Genomic DNA, 19,996 nt, shown 5'->3' on the forward strand with positions numbered 1-19,996 from the left:
ATATACAGAAAAATGTAAAATGCCAAGTGGTCAAGCTGAAACTGAGATATTATTTTATACACCACAGGAGCCAAGTACTCTAGTTCTGTCACAAACTTGTTTCAACACCTAAAAATAGAGACCAAAAAAAAAAAAAAACCCACAAAATAATCACTCTTCCCTAGTTGCTTCATTCAATTATGTTGGTTGTTTTATTTCTTACTCTTTCTTCCAGATTCTTTATTCTTTATTCTTTGATCTTCTCTCTCTCATCACACTCTCCTAAACTAAGATGATTTCTTCTGGATAACTTGCAATAAAAGAGCTAGTCATTAACTTAACAAATGTGTGTTACGCACATTTTTATCTCCATTTTACTGATGAGGACACTGAGAACCAATTAATTAAGATAAGTAAATGACTACAGGTCATACAACTAGGAAGTGATAAAGTTAATATGAGATCACTGTCATGCCTGATCTCAAAGCCCAGAGTCCCTCAAATACCCACACTGGCTCCCACAGGCAACGAAGTGGCATAAGTTGGTGTACATTTCTACATTCACTTTTTGTTTCCACTTGTCTTAGATTATAAAGGTGTTTGTAAATTATTTTTGCTTTTAATACTCTCCTAGGATCCCACCATATTCATGAAGTAACAACATTGTACTTAGATTTTGTTGCTATTCCCAAAAGGAAATGCAACAATTCCATTTGCTAATTCCTCCCCACCTTGCTCTCTCTGACTGTGGATTCTGCAGGTAAGAAGAAGGGCTTCGGTTGATCTGTGTATCATCCACGATTCCTTTATTGGTGAAGATTCTGCCTGGTTTCATATTTGAGTGTGCTATCTCAATGCTCTGAAGGTTAAAAAAAAAAAAAAAAGTAAACTTAGAAATCCTGGTGGGGATAACAGACTTAGTCAATATAAACAGAAGAGCCCTTTGGACAATTTCCTTTGTCTCTAATGTGCCCCCACTGTGGGATAAAAGCTGGAGAGTCACGTGGCTGGTATCATTCCAGAGGTAAACAGGAATGGCCTCTATCAAGGTTAAGATAGAGGAAATGTGTTATATGGGAGCACAGTACTGACTAACACCTGAGCCTACAAAGAGCTCCATCTCCTACTCTGTCAGGACCACTAAGTCAGGCACGATTTGCCATTTCAGATGGCCAAAATGGGAGACTTGACTCCTATGACACTGGAACAAAACTTAACACCCTCCTACCCTCTCCATCCCACCATCCTCTAAGGCAGAGCTTTTCAAACTTTTTTGAAAATTTGAAATGTGTCTCTCACTGAGAAGCATAGTGAGAGATACATTATTTATAATAACTTAACACACATCAACATATACATCCTAAAACAAAAGTTCACAAAACAAACCATACTCCTGCTATGTGTTATGTACTATGATATTTTCCAGTCTATTTTTTTAGAGTTCTTTTTTTTTAGTGCTAATTATAACCCATGAAATTGATTTCATAAGCCATTAACACATTGCTAGCCACAGTTTGAAAACATTGTTGTAAAGAAATTCCTGCTTTTACCAGTTGGATCTCTGAATTTGGGGATTGACTTTTTGAGAATTAATAGAGACAGGCCAAACCTGAAAGGCAAGTGAATGAAGAAAAACATTAGCAAGGATCCTATGCAAGAAAATAATAAGTTAGAACACAGGGGAGTACAAGGCACCCACACCAGGAATGGGAGAGGAGTTGGAGGGTATTGGCTTGGCGCACCTTCGAGGTCTGGAGGTGCTGCAGAGGACTTGAGAAATGAGGATGTGTGTTTATAATTTGGATCCTTTTTGCTCCTTGGGAAATACAAAGAAATTTAGAATTATTTGTAATTACTTTTGGTTCCTTAATGGATTCCTTTTCATGTGACTTTGTGCATAGAACAGACCACTTGGGGCCCTATGAATTCTAAGGGTTCCATACAAAATGCTTTGTCTCTTTAGATGACTACATGGGACTTAATGCCATAGAACAGTTTGTTCCAATCAATCAGTTCCTCAAGACTAGAAGCTAAAGGGGAGTCAGGAAGGAGAAGAAAAGGTAGGTGTAAGACTGTGCTCAGATTCAGATCCTATAGGGACTCTCTCCATGCCACACCAAACTATTCCTAAAACACCTGTGAGCAGTGGTGAAGAACAGCTGCCTCTGGGGCTTTTTGCCTACCTTCACGATACCATTGACCATGTACTCAAAAGATCGATTGTTAAATCCTTCACTGGCAATTACAAATATAGTGTACTGGAAATATCCTCCTGGACCTGAGTGTGTGTGAGTGCCACTCAGGACAACGTTGTCTCTTCTGTACAGGGAGCCATATTTACTCTGCAGTCTGTTCAGGACCTTCAAGAAAAAAGAATAGAACTTAGAGGATGGATAACATGGGAACTCAACATGAGAAAAGGCTCTGATGAGTTCAGTCATTGATCCATACCAATGACATCCCTGCCAACTGGCCCCTCACTCTGTGAGTGAGTATATCATTATAGTAACAACCACCACAACAATAATAAATAGCAATAGCTAATATTTTATAGATTCTCGCTATGTGCAAGCACAATGCTAGGTATTTTATATTCATGATGTCATTTAAACATCTTTATAACAACCCCAACAGGTAGGTATTGTTAACTTCATTTTTTAGCTGAGAATATTGAAGTGTACAGAAGCTAAATAATTTGCCCACTGATCTAATAAGTTGCTGAGCCAGACTTCAGATCCAAGCCTCTCTAACTGTGGGACCAGTACTCTTACTGGTTCATCATTCAACACAGGGTACTGTGTTAATACCCAGATACTGTTCTAAGCACAAGGAATATATGAAGTTTCTAACCTGAAGACATTTTTATTCTAATGAAGGAGAAAGACAATAAAAATGCCAATAAATATGTAGTATTATATCACACAGTAATAAATACTATGAATAAAAACTTTGCAGCGTAAAGAAAAAGGGAATGGTGGGTTTTAGAAAAGATCTTTCTGGAGAGGGGATCTCTTTCAGCGGAGGCTGAAATGGAGCAGGTAGGTCATGCAGTATTTGAGGGAAAGCATTTCAGGCACAGGGAACAGACAGTGCAAAGGCCTCTTAGCTACTCTACTGCCTCACTTCCTAAGATGAAGAACTCAATATTCCCTGACACAGACTGTTAACACTTATTGGTCTAGGGAAAGCCATCTGCTATGATGTAAGGACATTCCAGTAATCCTGTGGAGAGGCCATGTGAAGAGAAATGATCGTGTAAGCACTAACTTTCCAGCCATGGGGGTGAGCAACCTTAGAAGTAGATTCTTCAGCCTCAGTTAAGACTTTAAAAAACTGCAGCCCTAGCTAATATCTGCATGGCACCTCATGACACAGAAATGATGATGTGTGGCTTCTGTTCTAACACAAGTCAGAATTGCACAACCCAGCCACTCTAGAATTCCTGACTTAAAGAAACCCTGAGCAATAATACACGATTATTGTTGCTTTGTGCCACTAAGTTTTCAAATGATTTGTTGTACAGCAAAGGCTCACTAATACAAAGAGACTCAGTAAATGTTCATTGAATTAGTCAATCAGTGAACATCCAGATGCATGAATAGTGTCTTTGTATGGTGCACACACATCAAGAAATCAGTAGAGAGAAAATCAGGGATGTTGCTGAGAAACTGTTTCTGATTATGCTTTAATCAGCTGCACTCTGAAGTTTAGCATTATTGTGGCTTCTTAGTGAAAGATCATTAAAATGATCCAGCAGAGGTGTCAAACCCAAAGCAACCATTAGCAATATTTATCTTAGTATGGCATAGACAATTGGATAAGCTGTCTTTCTGGGGGGAAAAAAAAGTCTCTCATTTGTATTGTTTGCTGATTTCTTTGGTGTGAATACCCCTACCATGATCAATTTCAAGCTATCAAAAGTTAACAACCAGCTCACAACATTCCTGAGTATTTAACAAGCAGGCCAGTTCCAGCACACCATTGGTACATAGAGGAGTAGCAGCTTACGTGCTGTGTACTAACATACAGAAAGACATCCATTAATCTCTTCTGTTTTAGGTCAAGAGCTACACTACCCTCACTCTAGTCACTGAAGCAGGAAGATTTTATAAATTATCTTGCTTCATTAACCCATGACCCAGAGATTGATTGTTAGATTACCATGTCCACATAAGCAATCCTGTAAGGCAAGGCAGGTATGGAAAGGAAATATGATATAACTCAACTAACGTCCCTCTGATCAAGTAGCCCACATTCTCCATCCCAGTGAGTTTCTGGATTCCCTCTGTTTGATCCTAACTCCAGCCCCAAATGCTCATCATATTTACATATTCATCCACACAGTAACTACCACACTCATGAAGAAGAAATATCTATAAGGAGAAGAGAAAATATCCATGAGGGGCACCAGCTGAACTGAAGTCAAAGCCGATGTTCTCACAATTCTGCAACCAAGACAGGAAAGCAGTGGGAGGACAAGACTGTAAGTCAACTTTAAAGCTCCCCTAACCTAAAATCCTAATGCTCTATAGTAATAAAATAGCACTCTTCATGTATTTGTTCATGTCTATTTAAGAACCAAGATCTTAAAAAGACAGAAATTATGAAGCTTGAATTTTAAAACAAAAAAGATTACAAACAGCACACAGAAATCTTATCCTAAACCACAGTCTCTGATATGAAGCCAATCACATGGGACTTCTGCGGGAAAAAAAAAAAAAAGAAAAAGAAATTAAAACTCAATCATACAGTAAGAATGCCCACAAATAGCTATTATAAATAGCATGTTTCCCACTTCCTGACAGGAGAGGTATTCTAACAGAGAACAAAGCAGTTACATGAACGTCTATAGCTCACTTTTTCTTCAGTTTCCATTCCATTTCCCATTGTCAAAATAGAGTTTGGAAAGTCATTCTGTTTCTGCCTTAAGGAAGGTCTGCTCAGAGACCTTCCTCAATTTTCATTCCATGCTGGAAATTTCATCTATCTTAGAGCTGAGACTGAGAACCTACCTAAAACCAGGTGTTATAAATAAGTTTAATGGCACTTATTTAGCTACATTTATTTTTCACACCTTCCCTGTGTTAACTTGGAATAACTGAGCGGGTTTATTTAAAGGCCTTCCCTCTGGGTTTCATATTGGATGAGGAGGTAAAAATAGGAAGAGATGGTTAAATGGTGCCCTCTATTGACTTGATAGCATCTACAAACCAACACATTAATCCCTCTCCCTTCCATACTCCATCCCCAAAGTCTACCTTTTGACTCTCCTATTTCTGCTAATGACCCAACATTTCCCAATCAGAACCATCTTTGATTCTTCAGAAGAGCAGTATAGTGCAGTGGTCATGAACGTGGACTCTGGCACCAAGATGCTAAGTTTGAATCCCAGCTCTGACATTTCCTAGCTATGTAACTTTGGATAAGTTACTTGACCCTCTTCCACTTGGTTTCCCAATCTGTCAAATGTCATAATAGTACCTTCCCTGTAGAGTTGTTTGGAGGACTTGAAACAGTGCCTGGCTCACCGTAAGTACTATGTAAGTGTTAGCTCGTATGTCTGTTCATCCCCAAATCTCATTAGCATTTAATTTCATCTCCTACCACCATGTAGTCTTACTGCCATCCCATTGGTTTAAGCCATTTGTGCCAGCCTCAGATTATATAGGGGAAAGCAACAGGCAAAGTTTAAAAATCCTCTCCATGACCCGACCCTCCCTTCTTGTTCTTTCATTTTTGCAACACCTTGTAAAACTCCCTTGTATTAAATCCCCTCTGTTTGAAATACCTAGTATGATTACTGTTTTCCTAACTGGACCCTCACCAATAGATCCTCGATACTAATTTAAAGAATCTGCTCATTTGTGTCCTCACCTCTAGTTCTACTCTATTTCAATTCTTATCAAGCATCATTGTCCGATTAATCACCCTAAAGCAAAACTGTGTTTACATCACTCTGCCACTCAAAAGTTTTCTAAGACTCCACATTTCCCACAGAATTAAAAATGACCTGGCCCTCTACAACTATGACAAACACACCTTCCAGGTACATCTCCACCTACATGCCTGCATACATCCTAATAGAGCTCTTCTGTTCCCTCAAAAAAAAAAAGTCTACATCTCTCTCTAGTACCTCTCTGTCCCCTCCTTCAAATCCCTTTCCTTCCCATTTTAACCACTTAAAATTCTACTCACTCAAGTATAATTTCTACTATGAAAATGTTTTCCTAATTTTCATTCCCTGAATTTCCATGTGATGATCTTAAAAGATTGTTTGTCCACAAATTCTTTGATATGTCTCCCTTCAAGAGGTAAGAGCTTACTTTTCCTACCCTTGATTGTGGGCTGGATTTGGTGACTTGCTTGGTGACTAGAACAGGGTGAAAGTAATGGTGTATAACTTCTGAACCTCTGTCATAAGAGACATGGTGGCTTCCTCTGTGCTCTTTCCCTTGGGACTTTCACTCTGAGGGAACCCAGCTGCTATGTCACGAGGATATGAAGAGAGAGGGGTGGAGGCTGTCTGCCGACAGCCACATGAGTGAACCACCTTGGAAGTGGATCTTCCAGTCTGAGTCAAGCCTTCAGATGACTGCATCCTTTGCCATCATTTTGATTCCAAGAGAATCTAAGCCAGAATCACCCAGCCAAGCTATTCCTAAATTCCTGACCCTCAGACCACATAAGACAGTAAATGTTTGGGTTTTTTAAGCCACTATATTTGGGGACAATTTCTTACACAGTAATAGATAATCAATACACCACTCTACATTACCCTAGTGATTTATAGTTGTCTGTGTATTTCTGTTACAGTCCTTCCTCTTATCCCCCAATTAGACAGTGATCTCGTAGGGGACATGTCCCCTGAAGTGACTAGCAAAGTGCCTTGCAAAAAAATCAGGTGGTCAATGCATTTTTCCTTCTAAGAGAATAAAATAATGTCATTTTTAAAAATGTTGGCTCTGCGATTAGGCATACATGTGTTCAAACCCAGTTCTACCATTTGCTAACTGTGTGAATTTTGGAAAGTTACTCATCGTCTCTACACTCAGTTTCATTATCCATAAAATGGAGATAACAGCTGAGCCGCCTCTCAGTTTTGCTGTAAGTGTAGGCTTGGGGAAAACACTCCATCCCTGCTACTCACGTTTCCACAGATGGGAGAGGCTTCCACCCTACTCCCCAGGACAGAGCAATACTGCAGTAGTGCCTTCGGACCATGACATCAGCCCTCTTACTGGCCCCTGCACACAGCAGGAGGAGCCAAGTGTTTCACAGGCAAGGCTGATGGGACATGACACTGCATGACCGACATTTAGGGTCACTGTTCTGGTCAGTGCTCCAGCCTCTCCTCATTCTCACATCGTGAATATGTGAGCAGACCACAACAGAGCACACTCTTTGTGACCTCATTCCATGCAGAAAACATAGCTGGGTCAGGGCTTAGAAATTGGCTTAGACAGATAGCACTGCAAGCGCCTATCTAGCACTCTATTTCTCTCTCCCCCACCCCTTTCTCCCTCTCCTCCTCCCACTCTTTCCTCTCCTTCCCCCTCTTCTCTTTTTCTTTCTCTGCACATTACAGGCCTCAGGCAGCCCAGGACCTTCCATGCATCTTTCTGCTAAGCTCAACTGTGCCTACAGGTGAATAACAAGGTCTAAATTTGGGAAAAATCATAGAAAAACCTGCCATGTCCTACAGTACAGTTTTAAGGTGAAGAGAGCTGATCTTGTACTATTTTTAAATTTTTGTTACAGAAATTTTAAAACCATTACAAAACAATCAGAGTAATATAATGTACCTGTCACCCAGTTTCTGCAATTACCAACTCATGGCCAGCCTAATTTCAGAGTTGCATTTTAACTCTCTTCTGACTCCTTGCATTTATTCTAATTGTCTAAGAATTGGAAGGAGGGGGTAGTGATTAATTGGTGCTCTCCAATTTTTAACAAGTAGGATTAAATGAGAGAATATACGTGAAGGCCATCTGGAACATAATAAGCTTTCAAAAAGACATTAGCATTACTAGTGATGATGAGCCATCAGCAGAATTGACAGCAAGTTTTGACCAAGATAACTTAGACTGGAAAAATGAGGATCATTCTCCATGTAAGAGTGTCTGTTAGATTGCCAAGAGTTCAGTTTATAATGTGGAAGGTGGTAGAAATTTACTACATCAGAAGCCAGGAGGGTTTAGTTCCCGTCACATTCACCCACAGACTGTTCCTTAAACCATGTCATTTCTTTCTCCCCTCAGTCACTTACCTCCAGCCTGAGTCGTTGGGACACCATGCCTATGTCAGTGTTGACAAACACTGTTCGATTGGACCCATCAGGTTCTGCCATGATGAAAGCACGACTGTACAGCCTCGTGAGGATGCCCTGTGCAGTCTGGCCAATCTTGCCATAGCCCATCTGAAGAGGAAGAGAGAATAAGAGCCACTCTCATTTATTATTTATTATTTAGGATTAAATCATCTTTACTGAGGTACCTCACTCTGGTGTTTACTCCCTAAGCCAATTCAGATCCCATATACCTATCCCAAGCCCCTTCTCTCCCCTGCCATAAAACCCACCCATAAAAACCACAGCCAGCTCTTCAGAGCAACCACTTAAGGAAGGGTTGACATTCCAGGATCACTTTTCAGAACAGATAGCCAGGAATGATTTCTAGGATCTAAAGATTATTTGGTAGGAGGGAGCCAATCACTCCCATCAGACAATTTCATGCTGTGGTTCCTAGGGAAGCATTGATGTAATGGATATTTCCACCATCACAGCCATAAAGTTGTACCCTAGCAGTCAAGAGGCCACACTGACCCACAGAAGTGTTTTATTTGGTTTGCACAGTGTTTGCCCATAGTAGGTTTCCAGTGTTAACTAGAGTTGCCTACATTTTTCAAGTGAGAGATTTAAATCCTCAAAGCTTCAGTCCAGAGATTTTCTGCCTTCTCTTGAAAAAAGTATGAGATAGCGCAGCCTGAGCCACATTCTCACACGGCAACAATCAGCAAGAGCCATGCACTTTCTTTTCTTGTTGCTTTTTAAAAATTTTATTGTTTTACCATAGCCCCCATCATTTCCTACTGCCCTCCTCAAACTGAGGATTCACTAGACATTTACCATCGTATACTGGCCTGATTCAGTCATTTATGATACCTGCCCAGCCCCTGGAGTATTTGAGTTTGCCAGCCTTGCCACTTCCACTCATAAGAAATGGCCAGTTGACTTTACAAGGGAACTGTGATTGAATAAAAGTTTCCCTCTTCCTTATGGCGTGATATTCATAGTGCAAGTCTGTAGTAAAGTCAACAGGAAAGCTAGAAGAAGGTGATGATGTAATAATCAGGAATGAATGTGGGATGCAAAATGATAAAAATGACTTGTTCAGTCTCCTTCAGGAGCTCATCATTTACTTACCAAATCAATATCTGACACTTGTCCTGTGCAGTCAGCTCGCCCAACACCAATGTGGTAGCCACTGAAGTTCTGAAATAGAGGCGGCACAGGGATGTAAGTCACTGGAGAAACTTGGCTAGCTGTGGGGCCCTGGGTGGCCAAAGAGCTTTGGGTGGTTGAAAAATCATGGAATCCGGAATCTAAAACAGAATAAGATATTTGAGAAACAACATTTCAACCTGCTTACTTGTTAGCATCAATTAGAATACATAGGTTTCAGGTTCCTAAGGAAATATCTTTGTATATTCTATTATATGAGGGGTCTTCAAAAAGCTCAGGAAAAGATTCAAATTATCTTTTAATTTCATTTTTCCATGAACTTTTTGAAGTACCCTTGTATGTAATATACACAGTGAGAAACTTTTTGAAACCTGTTTGAAATCATAATCCTAAATCATAAATCTCAGTAAACTGTTTGAAATCATAATTCTAAACAGGACCTTTTTCTTGGACTAGACACGTTTCAGACTAACAATGAAGGCCTCCACTGAATGCCCTTAAATTCGTATCACAAGCCATTCCTTGTCAAACTCATCCCCTTCACTCCCTTTTCCTGCCCTTCCATTCCAGCCAAAGGAAAGTGGTGCCATGTTCCTGGCACACAACCTAATATATCTAACCTGTGTGCATTTGTTTCTTCCATTCTCTCCATCTAGACCCTGCACTCCTTTCCTCTCCACCAACCAATCTTCACCTCCCTCTTCAGAGTTTGTCTATTTCCATCACACCTAGATCCAGCTCAACTCCTCATCTCTAGGATGCTGCCAGGTGTCTCCAGCCTGCTCTGATCCTCCCTGACTTCCTAAAGACTTTTATTCTTAATGCAACCAAGGCATGTACACTTGGTTACAGAGTTCCACCTTATTTTAATTATTCTCATGTCTATACGTGTATGTTTTTAAGTGTCTATATTCTATATTAATATGTGCATATATATGTTTATCACACACACACTCTAACATCAAGGGAGGAAAAATGACACAGAGATTAAGAAGGCAGGCACCAGAAACAAACAGCCTGGATTTACCCTATCTTTACCATTTACTAACTGAACAAATTGCTTAACCTATTCCATCCCAATTTTCTCATCTATAAAATGAAGATAATAATATTCTACTTTCTATGGTTATTTTAAACAATAGCTATGTTAATGCATATTAAATAGTTAGAACAATGGTTGGTATATAACTTTAGTTCCCTTTACATATTTAGACTTTTATATATTCATTTATTTGTTTATTTCCACTTCCAGACAATAGCCAGGAGTAGCCAAGGCAGAAAATACCAGTGTTACAAGGCATTATTAGTCATAAAGTACCTAGGTGAGAGATTTATAGCTCATTCCTTCTGGGATCCTAGAATTTTGAAACTTAAAAGAACTTAGAGATCACCTAGAACAAACTAGTTTGTTATACAGATGAGAAAACTAACAGAGAAGTGACTTAAACAAGATTTCATGCATGTGAATCAGGTCCCCAACCCAGCTCCTCAAACTCAGAATCTGATGTTCTCTTGTCCAAATTCTAGGTGAAGTTAGAATCCACGTCTTCTTATCTCCAAGCCCATGTTTCCTACAAGACATCAAATATTGCAAGGAGGGAAACAAGCACCCTTGCTATTGCTTTATTGCCACCAATATAGGAATATGATGCCAACTAAAGCTAAACCTAGCCACATAGCCAGGGGCAAGTGCTTTGCACTCTCAGAGAGTCTATTTCCCCATATGAAAAATGGCAATAAGACTAGCACCTACCATTATAGGATGTTTGTGAGAATTAGATGAGAAAATCAGGTGATATCATTACTATAATGCTCAACGCAAAGAAACCATTCAATAAACTGTAACTATTGCTATATAAGAATAGCTACCATAGTTATTAATAACCTCCCTGAGGATCCTTTGATTTCTAGAAGTCCGAGACCCTGCTCTTACTATAATGCTCAACGCAAAGAAACCATTCAATAAACTGTAACTATTGCTATAAGAATAGGTACCATAGTTATTAATAACCTCCCTGAGGATCCTTTGATTTCTAGAAGTCCGAGACCCTGCTCTGCTCACTGCTGGATCAGAGGATCTCTGTGCTCTGTGTTTGCAGAAAAATCAAAGCATGAGGACATGGTAGAGAATACGCTGGAAAGCAAAAGAGACCACAAACAGGAAAACTTAGATGAAAAATGCTGTCTTCTCTAATTGGCCTGAGCCAAGCCCTTCCTTTACTTTGGTCAAAGCATCCAATCTCCGCCTCTCTTCTCTACTCAGTCAAAAGGTATGTAATCTAACATTGAAGAAACAGAGCCTTCATTAAAGACCCATTGCCAATATTGCCTGTAAATGTAGCTTACACAGTTTGCAAAAACTAATTTTTTTCCAACATTTTTTAAAAATAAGGAGATGTCTAAAAAATCCCAATTTCCAGGTTCTCTTGAAAACTCAGGAGATCTGTGACCATGTGACATCATAACAACACACAGCTAGCACTCAGGAGGGGTGCGGACCCCCTTCACCAGATTTGCACCTACATCTTCTCTAGTCAGCCTGCCCGTCCCACCGCATTTATAGAGCTTGACTGGCCCTTGTAAGAATTTGAGTTTGACTCCTAAAAGAAAACATAGGGGAAACACTTCAGGAAGTAGGATTGGGCAAAGACTTTACGAATATAATCTCCAGAGTACAGGAAACAAAAGGAAAAATAAACATATGGGAGTGTATCAAACTAAAAAGCTTCTGCAGAGAAAAAGAAATGACAGAGCAAGAAGACGACCTACAGAACAACAGAAAACATTTGCAAACTATGCTCCCAACAAAGGATTAATATCCAGACTATATAAGGAACTCAAACAACTTAACAGTAAAAAACAAAACAAAACAAAAAAACCACAAGTAACCCAATTAAAAAATGGGCAAAGGAGCTGAATAGGTATTTCTCAAAGGAAAATATACAAATGGCCAACAGACACATGAAAAAATGTTCAAAATCACTCAGTGTCAGGGAAATGCAAATCGAAACCACATTGAGATATCACCTCACCCAGTTAGATGGGCTATTATCAAAAAGACAGAGAATAATAAATTCTGGCAAGGATACAGAGAAAAGGGAACCCTCCTACACTGTTGATGGGACTGTAAATTGGTGCAGCCATTATGGAAAACAGTATGGAGGTTCCTCAAACAACTACAGATAGAACTGCTACATGGTCCAGCAATCCCACTGCTGGGTATATACCCAAAGAAATGGAAATCATCATGTTGAAAGGATACCAGCACCCCCATGTTTATTGTAGCTCTATTTACAATACATAAGAGTTGGAACTAACCTAAATGTCCATCATTGGATGACTGGATAAGAAAAATATGGCATATATACACAACAGAATACTACTCAGCCCTAAAAAAAAGAATGAAAAATTGCCATTCATAGAAACATGGGTGAACTTAGAAAAAAGCATGTTAAGTGAAATAAGCCAGGCACAGAAAGAGAAATACCACATGTCCTGACTCATAAGTGGGAGCTAAAAAATAAATAAATTTGAAAAAGAAAGATACAGCAATGACAATAATACATTGAATTTTCAAAAGGAGAGAACAGAACTGAGGTTACCAAAGGTGAGAAAGCGGGAGGTGAAGGAAGGGAAAGGAGGAATTGGTAAAGGGCCACAGAAAGCAATTACATTGTGTAATGTTGAAAATACTAATTATCCTGAATTGAGCATCACATATTACACACAGGCATTGATATTCAACTGTGTACCCCACAGATTTGTACAATTAACTATGTTACAGGTTTTTTTTTTTAAGTTGAGTTTAAAAACCATTCTCTTAAGATTTTCACAGACTAACTGACATTCAGTGGGTCTTACATTCTTCTCTTGCCCCCAGGAGAACATGGTGTCAATAAGGAGGCAAAAGGAAAGATTAGAGGCTCTGGGCAAAAGCTGACATTAACTGGGACATAATGAATCTTGGGCTGTGAGCCCTCCCCCCACCCACACAGAAGGCAGGAGTGAGCACTGCCACAACCAGGAGGCCCAGGCAGGGAAAAGCCCCAGGAAGCCCTCCCCCCACCTATACAGAAGGCAATAGCACCAGCACAAGTGGGAGGCCCCACACCACTTCCACAGAGGTGGTCCACAACATCCACCAGCACAGTTTATACTGCTGTAAGGATGACTTGCCGCTACAGTAGCAGCCATGACCACCATGCAGGTGGCCTATCACATATTTAACTGCATTGACACGAGGAGAGTCACCAAGGAGCCTAAAAAAAAGAGGAGGAAGTCTTTCTCCTCACACTCCACTCTAGGGTAATAGAAGAAGCAACTGATCTACCATCTGACCAGAAATCAACACAGAGATACTAGAAATATGAAAAAAACAAGAAAATATGACACTGCCAAAGGAATATAATAATTCTCAAGTACCATACCCTACAGAACAGGAAACACTTGAAATGACTGAAAAGGAATTCTGAGTAAAAATCTTAAGAAAACTCAATGAGATAAGAGAAGACTCAGTTAGACAGCAAAATAAAATGAGAAAAAATATCTAGGATATGAAGGAGGAAATTTACAAAGAGATTAATACCTATAAAAAGAATATAGCAGAAAGCCTGGAACTGAAGGATTCATTCAATGAAATAAAAAACACCATCAAGAGCTTAAGCAGCAGATTATAGCAAGCAGAAGAAAGAATTTCTGATCTCAAATATGGTCTTTATGAAATAACCCAGGTAGACCAAAAAAGGAAAAAAAGAATTTTTTAAAATGAAGAAAGTCTAAGAGAGGTAGCAAACAGCCTTAAGCACATAAACATAACAAATCTTGAGTGTTCCAGAAGGGGAGGAGGAAGGTAAAAGCATTGAAAATCTATTTGATGAAATAATAACAGAAAACTTCCCAGGTGTAGAGAGAGACACAGACCTATAGATCCAGGAAGATCAAAGATCCCCAAATATATTTAAGCCAAAAAGATCATCTCTGAAACACATTATATTCAAACTGGCAAAGCTCAAATACAAAGAGAGAATCCTAAAAGTAGCAAGAGAAAAGTGTCAAGTCACTTATAAGGGAGCCCCCATCAGACTAACAGCAAACTGCTCAACTGAAACTCTAAAAGAGTAGAAAATGGGATGATATATTCAAAACACTGAAAGAAAAAAACCCAGCCAGACATGAATACTATACCCAGCAGCACTATCCTTTAGAAATGAAGGAAAAATAGTGTATTTCCCAGACAAAAAAAAGCTGTTGGAATTCACACCACACAATCAGCCTGGCAAGAAAATTTCAAGGGAGTCCATATCTGGAATCCAAAAAACAATAATTACTACTACAAATACACAAGAAAGAACAAAACCCACTGGTAAAACACAAATGAAAATGAGAAACGAAAAAGAAACTAAATCTTACCATCTCAAAAAATCAAGAAACTTGAAGACAAATAATAAAACAGAAAGAAAGGAACAAAAGATATTTAAAACATCTAAACAAAAAGTCATAAAATGCCAGGAGTAAGACAATACTTCTCAATAACAACCCTAAATGTGAATGAATGAAACTTCCCTCTTAAAGGACACAAACTGATGGATTGGATTAAAAAGCTAGACCCAACTAGATGCTGTCTTTAAGAGACTCACCTCATCTGTAAAAATGTACACAGAGTAATAGTGAAGAGATAGAAAAAGATATACCACCCATAAAAGCCAAAAACGAGCAGGAGTAGCTATTCTTATATCAGATAAAATAGACTTTAAACCAAAAACCATAAAAAGAGACAAAGAAGGCCACTATATAATGATAAAGGGATCTAGCCAGCAAGAAGACATAATCATAAATATATATTCGCCCAACACTAGAGCACCTAGATATATAAAGCAAACACTATTAGGCCTAAATAAACAGATAGACCCCAATACAATAATAGTGGGAGACCTGAACACACCTCTCTCAGCAGTGGACAGATCAACCAGGCAACAAATCAACAGAGAAACACAGGATTTAAACTATATTTTAGACCCATTGGAACTATCAGATATCTATAGAACATTTCATTCAACAACTACAGAATATACATTCTTCTCATCAGCACATGGAACATTCTCCAGGATAGACCACATGTTAGAATGCAAATCAAGTCTCAACAAATTTTAAAAAATCAAAATAATCTCAAACATCTTTTCAGAGCACAATGGATTAAAACTAGAAATTAATAACAAGTGAAACTCAGGACTCTATACAAATACATGGATATTAAACAACAGGCTCCTGAATGACCTATGGATCCAAGAAGAAATTAAACAGGAAATTTAAAAATGTCTTGAAATCAACAAAGAAAAAGACACAACATATCAAAATCTGTGGGATACTGCAGAAGCAGTACTAAGAGGGAAGTTTATTGCAATAAATGCTTACATCCAAAAAAAAAAAATTGAAAGATTTCAAATAAACAATCTAATGTTACACCTAAAAGAACTAGAAAAACAAGAACAATCAAATTCCAAAGTTAGTAGATGAAAAGAAATAATTAAGATCAGAGCAGAACTAAATAATATAGAGGCCCCCCAAAAGATATAAAAGATCCATGAAACAAAAAGTTTTTGAGAAGATAAACAAAATAGACAAACTGTTAGTTAGAAGAAGAGAGAACTCAAATAACAAAAATCAGAAATGAAAAAGGAGACATTACAACTAATACCACAGAAATACAGAGAATCTTTAGAGACTATTATAAACAACTATACACCAACAAATTTGCAAACTTGGAAGAAACAGATAAATTTCTGGACACATTACAACTACCAAGACTGAACCAAGAAGAAATAGAAAACCTGAACAGACCAAAAACAAACAAGATTGAAGCAGTGATCAGCAGTCTCCCAACAAAGAAAAGCCCAGGACCAGATGGCTTTACTGCTGAATTCTACCAAACTTTGAAGAGGAATTAATATCAATTGTTGTCAAGCTATTCCAAAAAATTGAAACAGAGGACACTCTCCCAAACTCATTCTATGAGGCCTGCATCACCCTGATACCACAACCAGATAAAGATACAAAAAAAAAAAAAAAAGAAAAGAAAAAAGAAAACGACAGCCAATATCTCTGATGAAAATAGATGCAAAACTCCTCAACAAAATATTAGCAATCAGAATACAGCAACACATCAAAAAAAAAAAAATTATACACCATGACCAAGTGGGATTCATCCCAGGCTGACAAAGATGAGTCAACATATGCAAGTCAATAAATGCGATACACCACATGAACAAAAGCAAGAACAAAAACCATATGATTATCTCAATAGACAAAGAAAAAGCATTTGACAAAATTCAACATTGCTTCACGATAAAGGCTCTCAGAAAATTAGGTATAGAAAGAAAATACCTCAACACAATAAAAGCCACATCCAATGTGTCATCCAATGACAAACCCACAGCCAATATCATACTGAATGGTGATATACATCCTTAAGAACAGGAACAAGAAAAGGATGCCCACTATCACCACTCCTATTCAACATAGTATTAGAAGAACTAGCTGGAGCAATCAGGCAAGAGAAAGAAATAAAGGGCATCCAGATTGGAAAAGATAAAGTCAAACTGCCCATGTTTGCGGATGACGTGATCATGTATATAGAAAAACCTAAAAACTCTACCAAAAAACTCTTAGAAGTGTTTAACAAGTTCAGTAATGTTGCACTTTACAAAATCAACACCCAAAAATCAGTGGCATTTTTATCCTCCAATAACAAACTAGCAGAAAAGAAATTAAAGAAAACACAAAAAGGTAGAAAGACATTCCAGGCTCTTGGATTGTAAGAGTCAACATTGTGAAAATGTCCATACTATCCAAAGCGATCAACAGATTCAGTGCAATCCCCATCAAAATACCAATGACATTCTTCACAGAAATAGAAAAAACAATCCTAACTTGTTACATGGAACAACAAAAGACCCTGAATAGCCAAAGCAATCCTGAGCAAAAAAATAAAGCTGGAAGCATAACACTATCTAACTTCAAATTATATTACAAAGCTATAGTAACCAAAATGGCATGGTACTGGCATAAAAATAGACACCTGGACCAATGGAACAGAACAGAGAACCCAGAAATCAACCCATATACTTGCAGCCAACTGATCTGTGACAAAGGCATCGAGAACATACATTGGGGAAGTAAATGCTCTTCAATAAATGCTGCTGGGAATATTGGACATCTATATGCAGAAGAATGAAACTAGACCCGTACCTCTTGCCATATACCAAAATCCACTCAAAGTGGATTAAAGACCTAAGTATAAGACCTGAAATTGTAAAACTACTAAGGGAAAACATAAGAGAAACACTTCAGGAAGCAGGACTGGGCAAAGACTTTATGAATAGGACCCCAAAAGCACAAGTAACAACAAACATAAATAAATGAGATTATATCAAACTAAAAAGCTTCTGTACAGTAAAGAAAACAATCAACAGAGTGAAAAGACAACCTACTGAATGGAGAAAATATATGCAAACTATACAGCCAACAAGGGATTAATATCCAAATTATACAAGGAACTCAAACAACTACACAGTAAAAAAGTAGATAACCCAATTAAAAACTGGGCAAAGGAGCTGAATAGACATTTTTCAAAGGAAGACATACTAATGGCCACCAACAGGTACTTTAAAAATGCTCAACATTAGTAATCATCAGGGAAATGCAAATTAAAATCACATTGAGATATAATCTCACCCCAATTAGACTGGTTATAATCAAAAAGACTGAGAATAACAAAGACTGGCAAGGATGCAGAGAAAGGGGAACACTTCTACACTGTTGGTGGGACTGTAAATTAGTACAGCCATACGGAAAACAGTATGGAAGTTTCTCAAACAACTACAGATAGATCTACTATATGATCCAGCACTCTCACTTCTGGGTATATACCCAAAGAAATGGAAATCATTATGTTGAAGGGATACCTGCACTCCCATGTTCATCCCAGGTCTATTTACAATAGCCAAGACATGGACCCAACCTAAATGTTCAATGACAGATGACTGGATAAGGAAAATATGGTATATATACACAATGGAATATTTCTTCAGCCATAAAAAGAATGAAATTATGTCATTCTCAGCAACATGGGTGAGCTTGGAAAAAAACATATTAAGTGAAATAAGCCAGGCACAGAGGGAAATATACCACATGTCCTCACTCATAAGTGGGAATTAAGAGAAAAAGAAGGAAGGAAAGAAGACCACAGTGGTGGGTTGGATTTGCAGAGGGAAAGAACAGACCTAGGGTTATTGGGGTGGGGTGGGGAGGGTGGTTGGGGAGAGATTTGGTGGGGGACATGGAGAATAATTGCTATTTGTGCCAATGGGCACACTGATAGTATTGACCTGATCATCACATTGGGCAAAGGTGCTATGGTCAGCTCTGAGCCCCATGAATATGTATAATCAATAAAAATTTAAAAAATAAAATAAAATTGCCAATGGGAAAAAGAAGACTCTTGGAAAATACCTAGATCAATGGAAAAACTAAAGGCAAACATGTACACGTCAGAAAGCTCTGTTAACTGGCTATTTGGGGATAAAGGTAAACTTGATAAAAACTGCTATCAATGCAGAAAGGGTAGTCAACATAAAGGAAGATGGCCATCTTAGGCTGCTTAAGTACACATTAAATTACCAGCCGACACTGTTTCTCTCTTTGGTGTCCCCAGTAATGAAGAAATTCCCTACAGTCCTAAGAATAGCATCCAAGAGAGCTCATGACACTTGCCTTTGTGGTTTCCAATGGTTCCACTGGTGGTAAACAAGAGGCTGAGAAGGGCCACTGTGATGGCAGTCATCATTACAAGGAGGAAAATCAGGAATGTCTCTAATGTGGAAAAGGTACGTTTGGCCATTTCTCCTATGATGAAGCAGAGATGAAAAAGGACATATGGAAGAAGAAAAAGACAAAATCACAAATTAAAATGCATATGCTTCAAACTGCCCAAGGCTGACATGTCTTAGCTCTTTCATATTGATTGTCTATAGCAGGGATGGCAAGTACAAAGCACTTACCACTAGTTCCATATCCCAAGGCCCTGGCAGACAAAACCAATCAACTACAGCACTCTGCTCAAAAAGCTCAGATATGGTTTCCAGATCCTTCTTGACACAGTGCTCTCCCTGGCAGCCACCACTTAGGATTTGGCACTGGCAAATGAGCTAAAGTCCATTTTCATTCCTTGGCCACATACTGCTTTCATTTATGGTGATGATGCTGTCTATGGGTCTGAACATGGGTCTGATCTGGAAGTGCTTCTGTCAGCCAGGATGACTGACACATTCATACCGCTTGTACTTAGGAGAAGCCTGGCTGAGTTTAGGGCTTTATTCAGTGGTCATGGACTAAGAAAAATTATCTTGTCTACATGGAGGCAAAACCCCTTAATTTGACCTTCAAAGTCTATGTTCTAACTTTCAATTACTTCCTGGTGAGAAAAGGAAAAGAGGACTGGCATCTCTGGTCTCAAGCCAGGCATTAGTAAAATTTCCCTCTTCAGTGATCAGAAGGATGCTA

General features: G+C 38.6%; 1 protein-coding gene across 1 annotated transcript in view; it reads right to left on the reverse strand.

Moving 5' to 3' along the window:
* The window catches only part of ASAH2 (N-acylsphingosine amidohydrolase (non-lysosomal ceramidase) 2), a 56,170-nt gene extending 36,836 nt beyond the window's left edge, over positions 1-19,334 (reverse strand). The window contains exons 1-5 of the mRNA XM_008576257.1: positions 19,208-19,334; positions 9,401-9,579; positions 8,246-8,395; positions 2,163-2,339; positions 711-838 (exon numbers count right to left, since the gene is read on the reverse strand). Coding sequence (XP_008574479.1) covers positions 711-838; positions 2,163-2,339; positions 8,246-8,395; positions 9,401-9,579; positions 19,208-19,334 — 761 coding nt within the window. The remainder of the gene's footprint in view (positions 1-710; positions 839-2,162; positions 2,340-8,245; positions 8,396-9,400; positions 9,580-19,207) is intronic.
* Positions 19,335-19,996: the final 662 nt, after the last annotated feature.

The sequence above is a fragment of the Galeopterus variegatus genome, unplaced genomic scaffold (assembly GCF_000696425.1).
Source record: "Galeopterus variegatus unplaced genomic scaffold, G_variegatus-3.0.2 Scaffold1319, whole genome shotgun sequence".
In the NCBI taxonomy this organism is placed as follows: domain Eukaryota; kingdom Metazoa; phylum Chordata; class Mammalia; order Dermoptera; family Cynocephalidae; genus Galeopterus; species Galeopterus variegatus.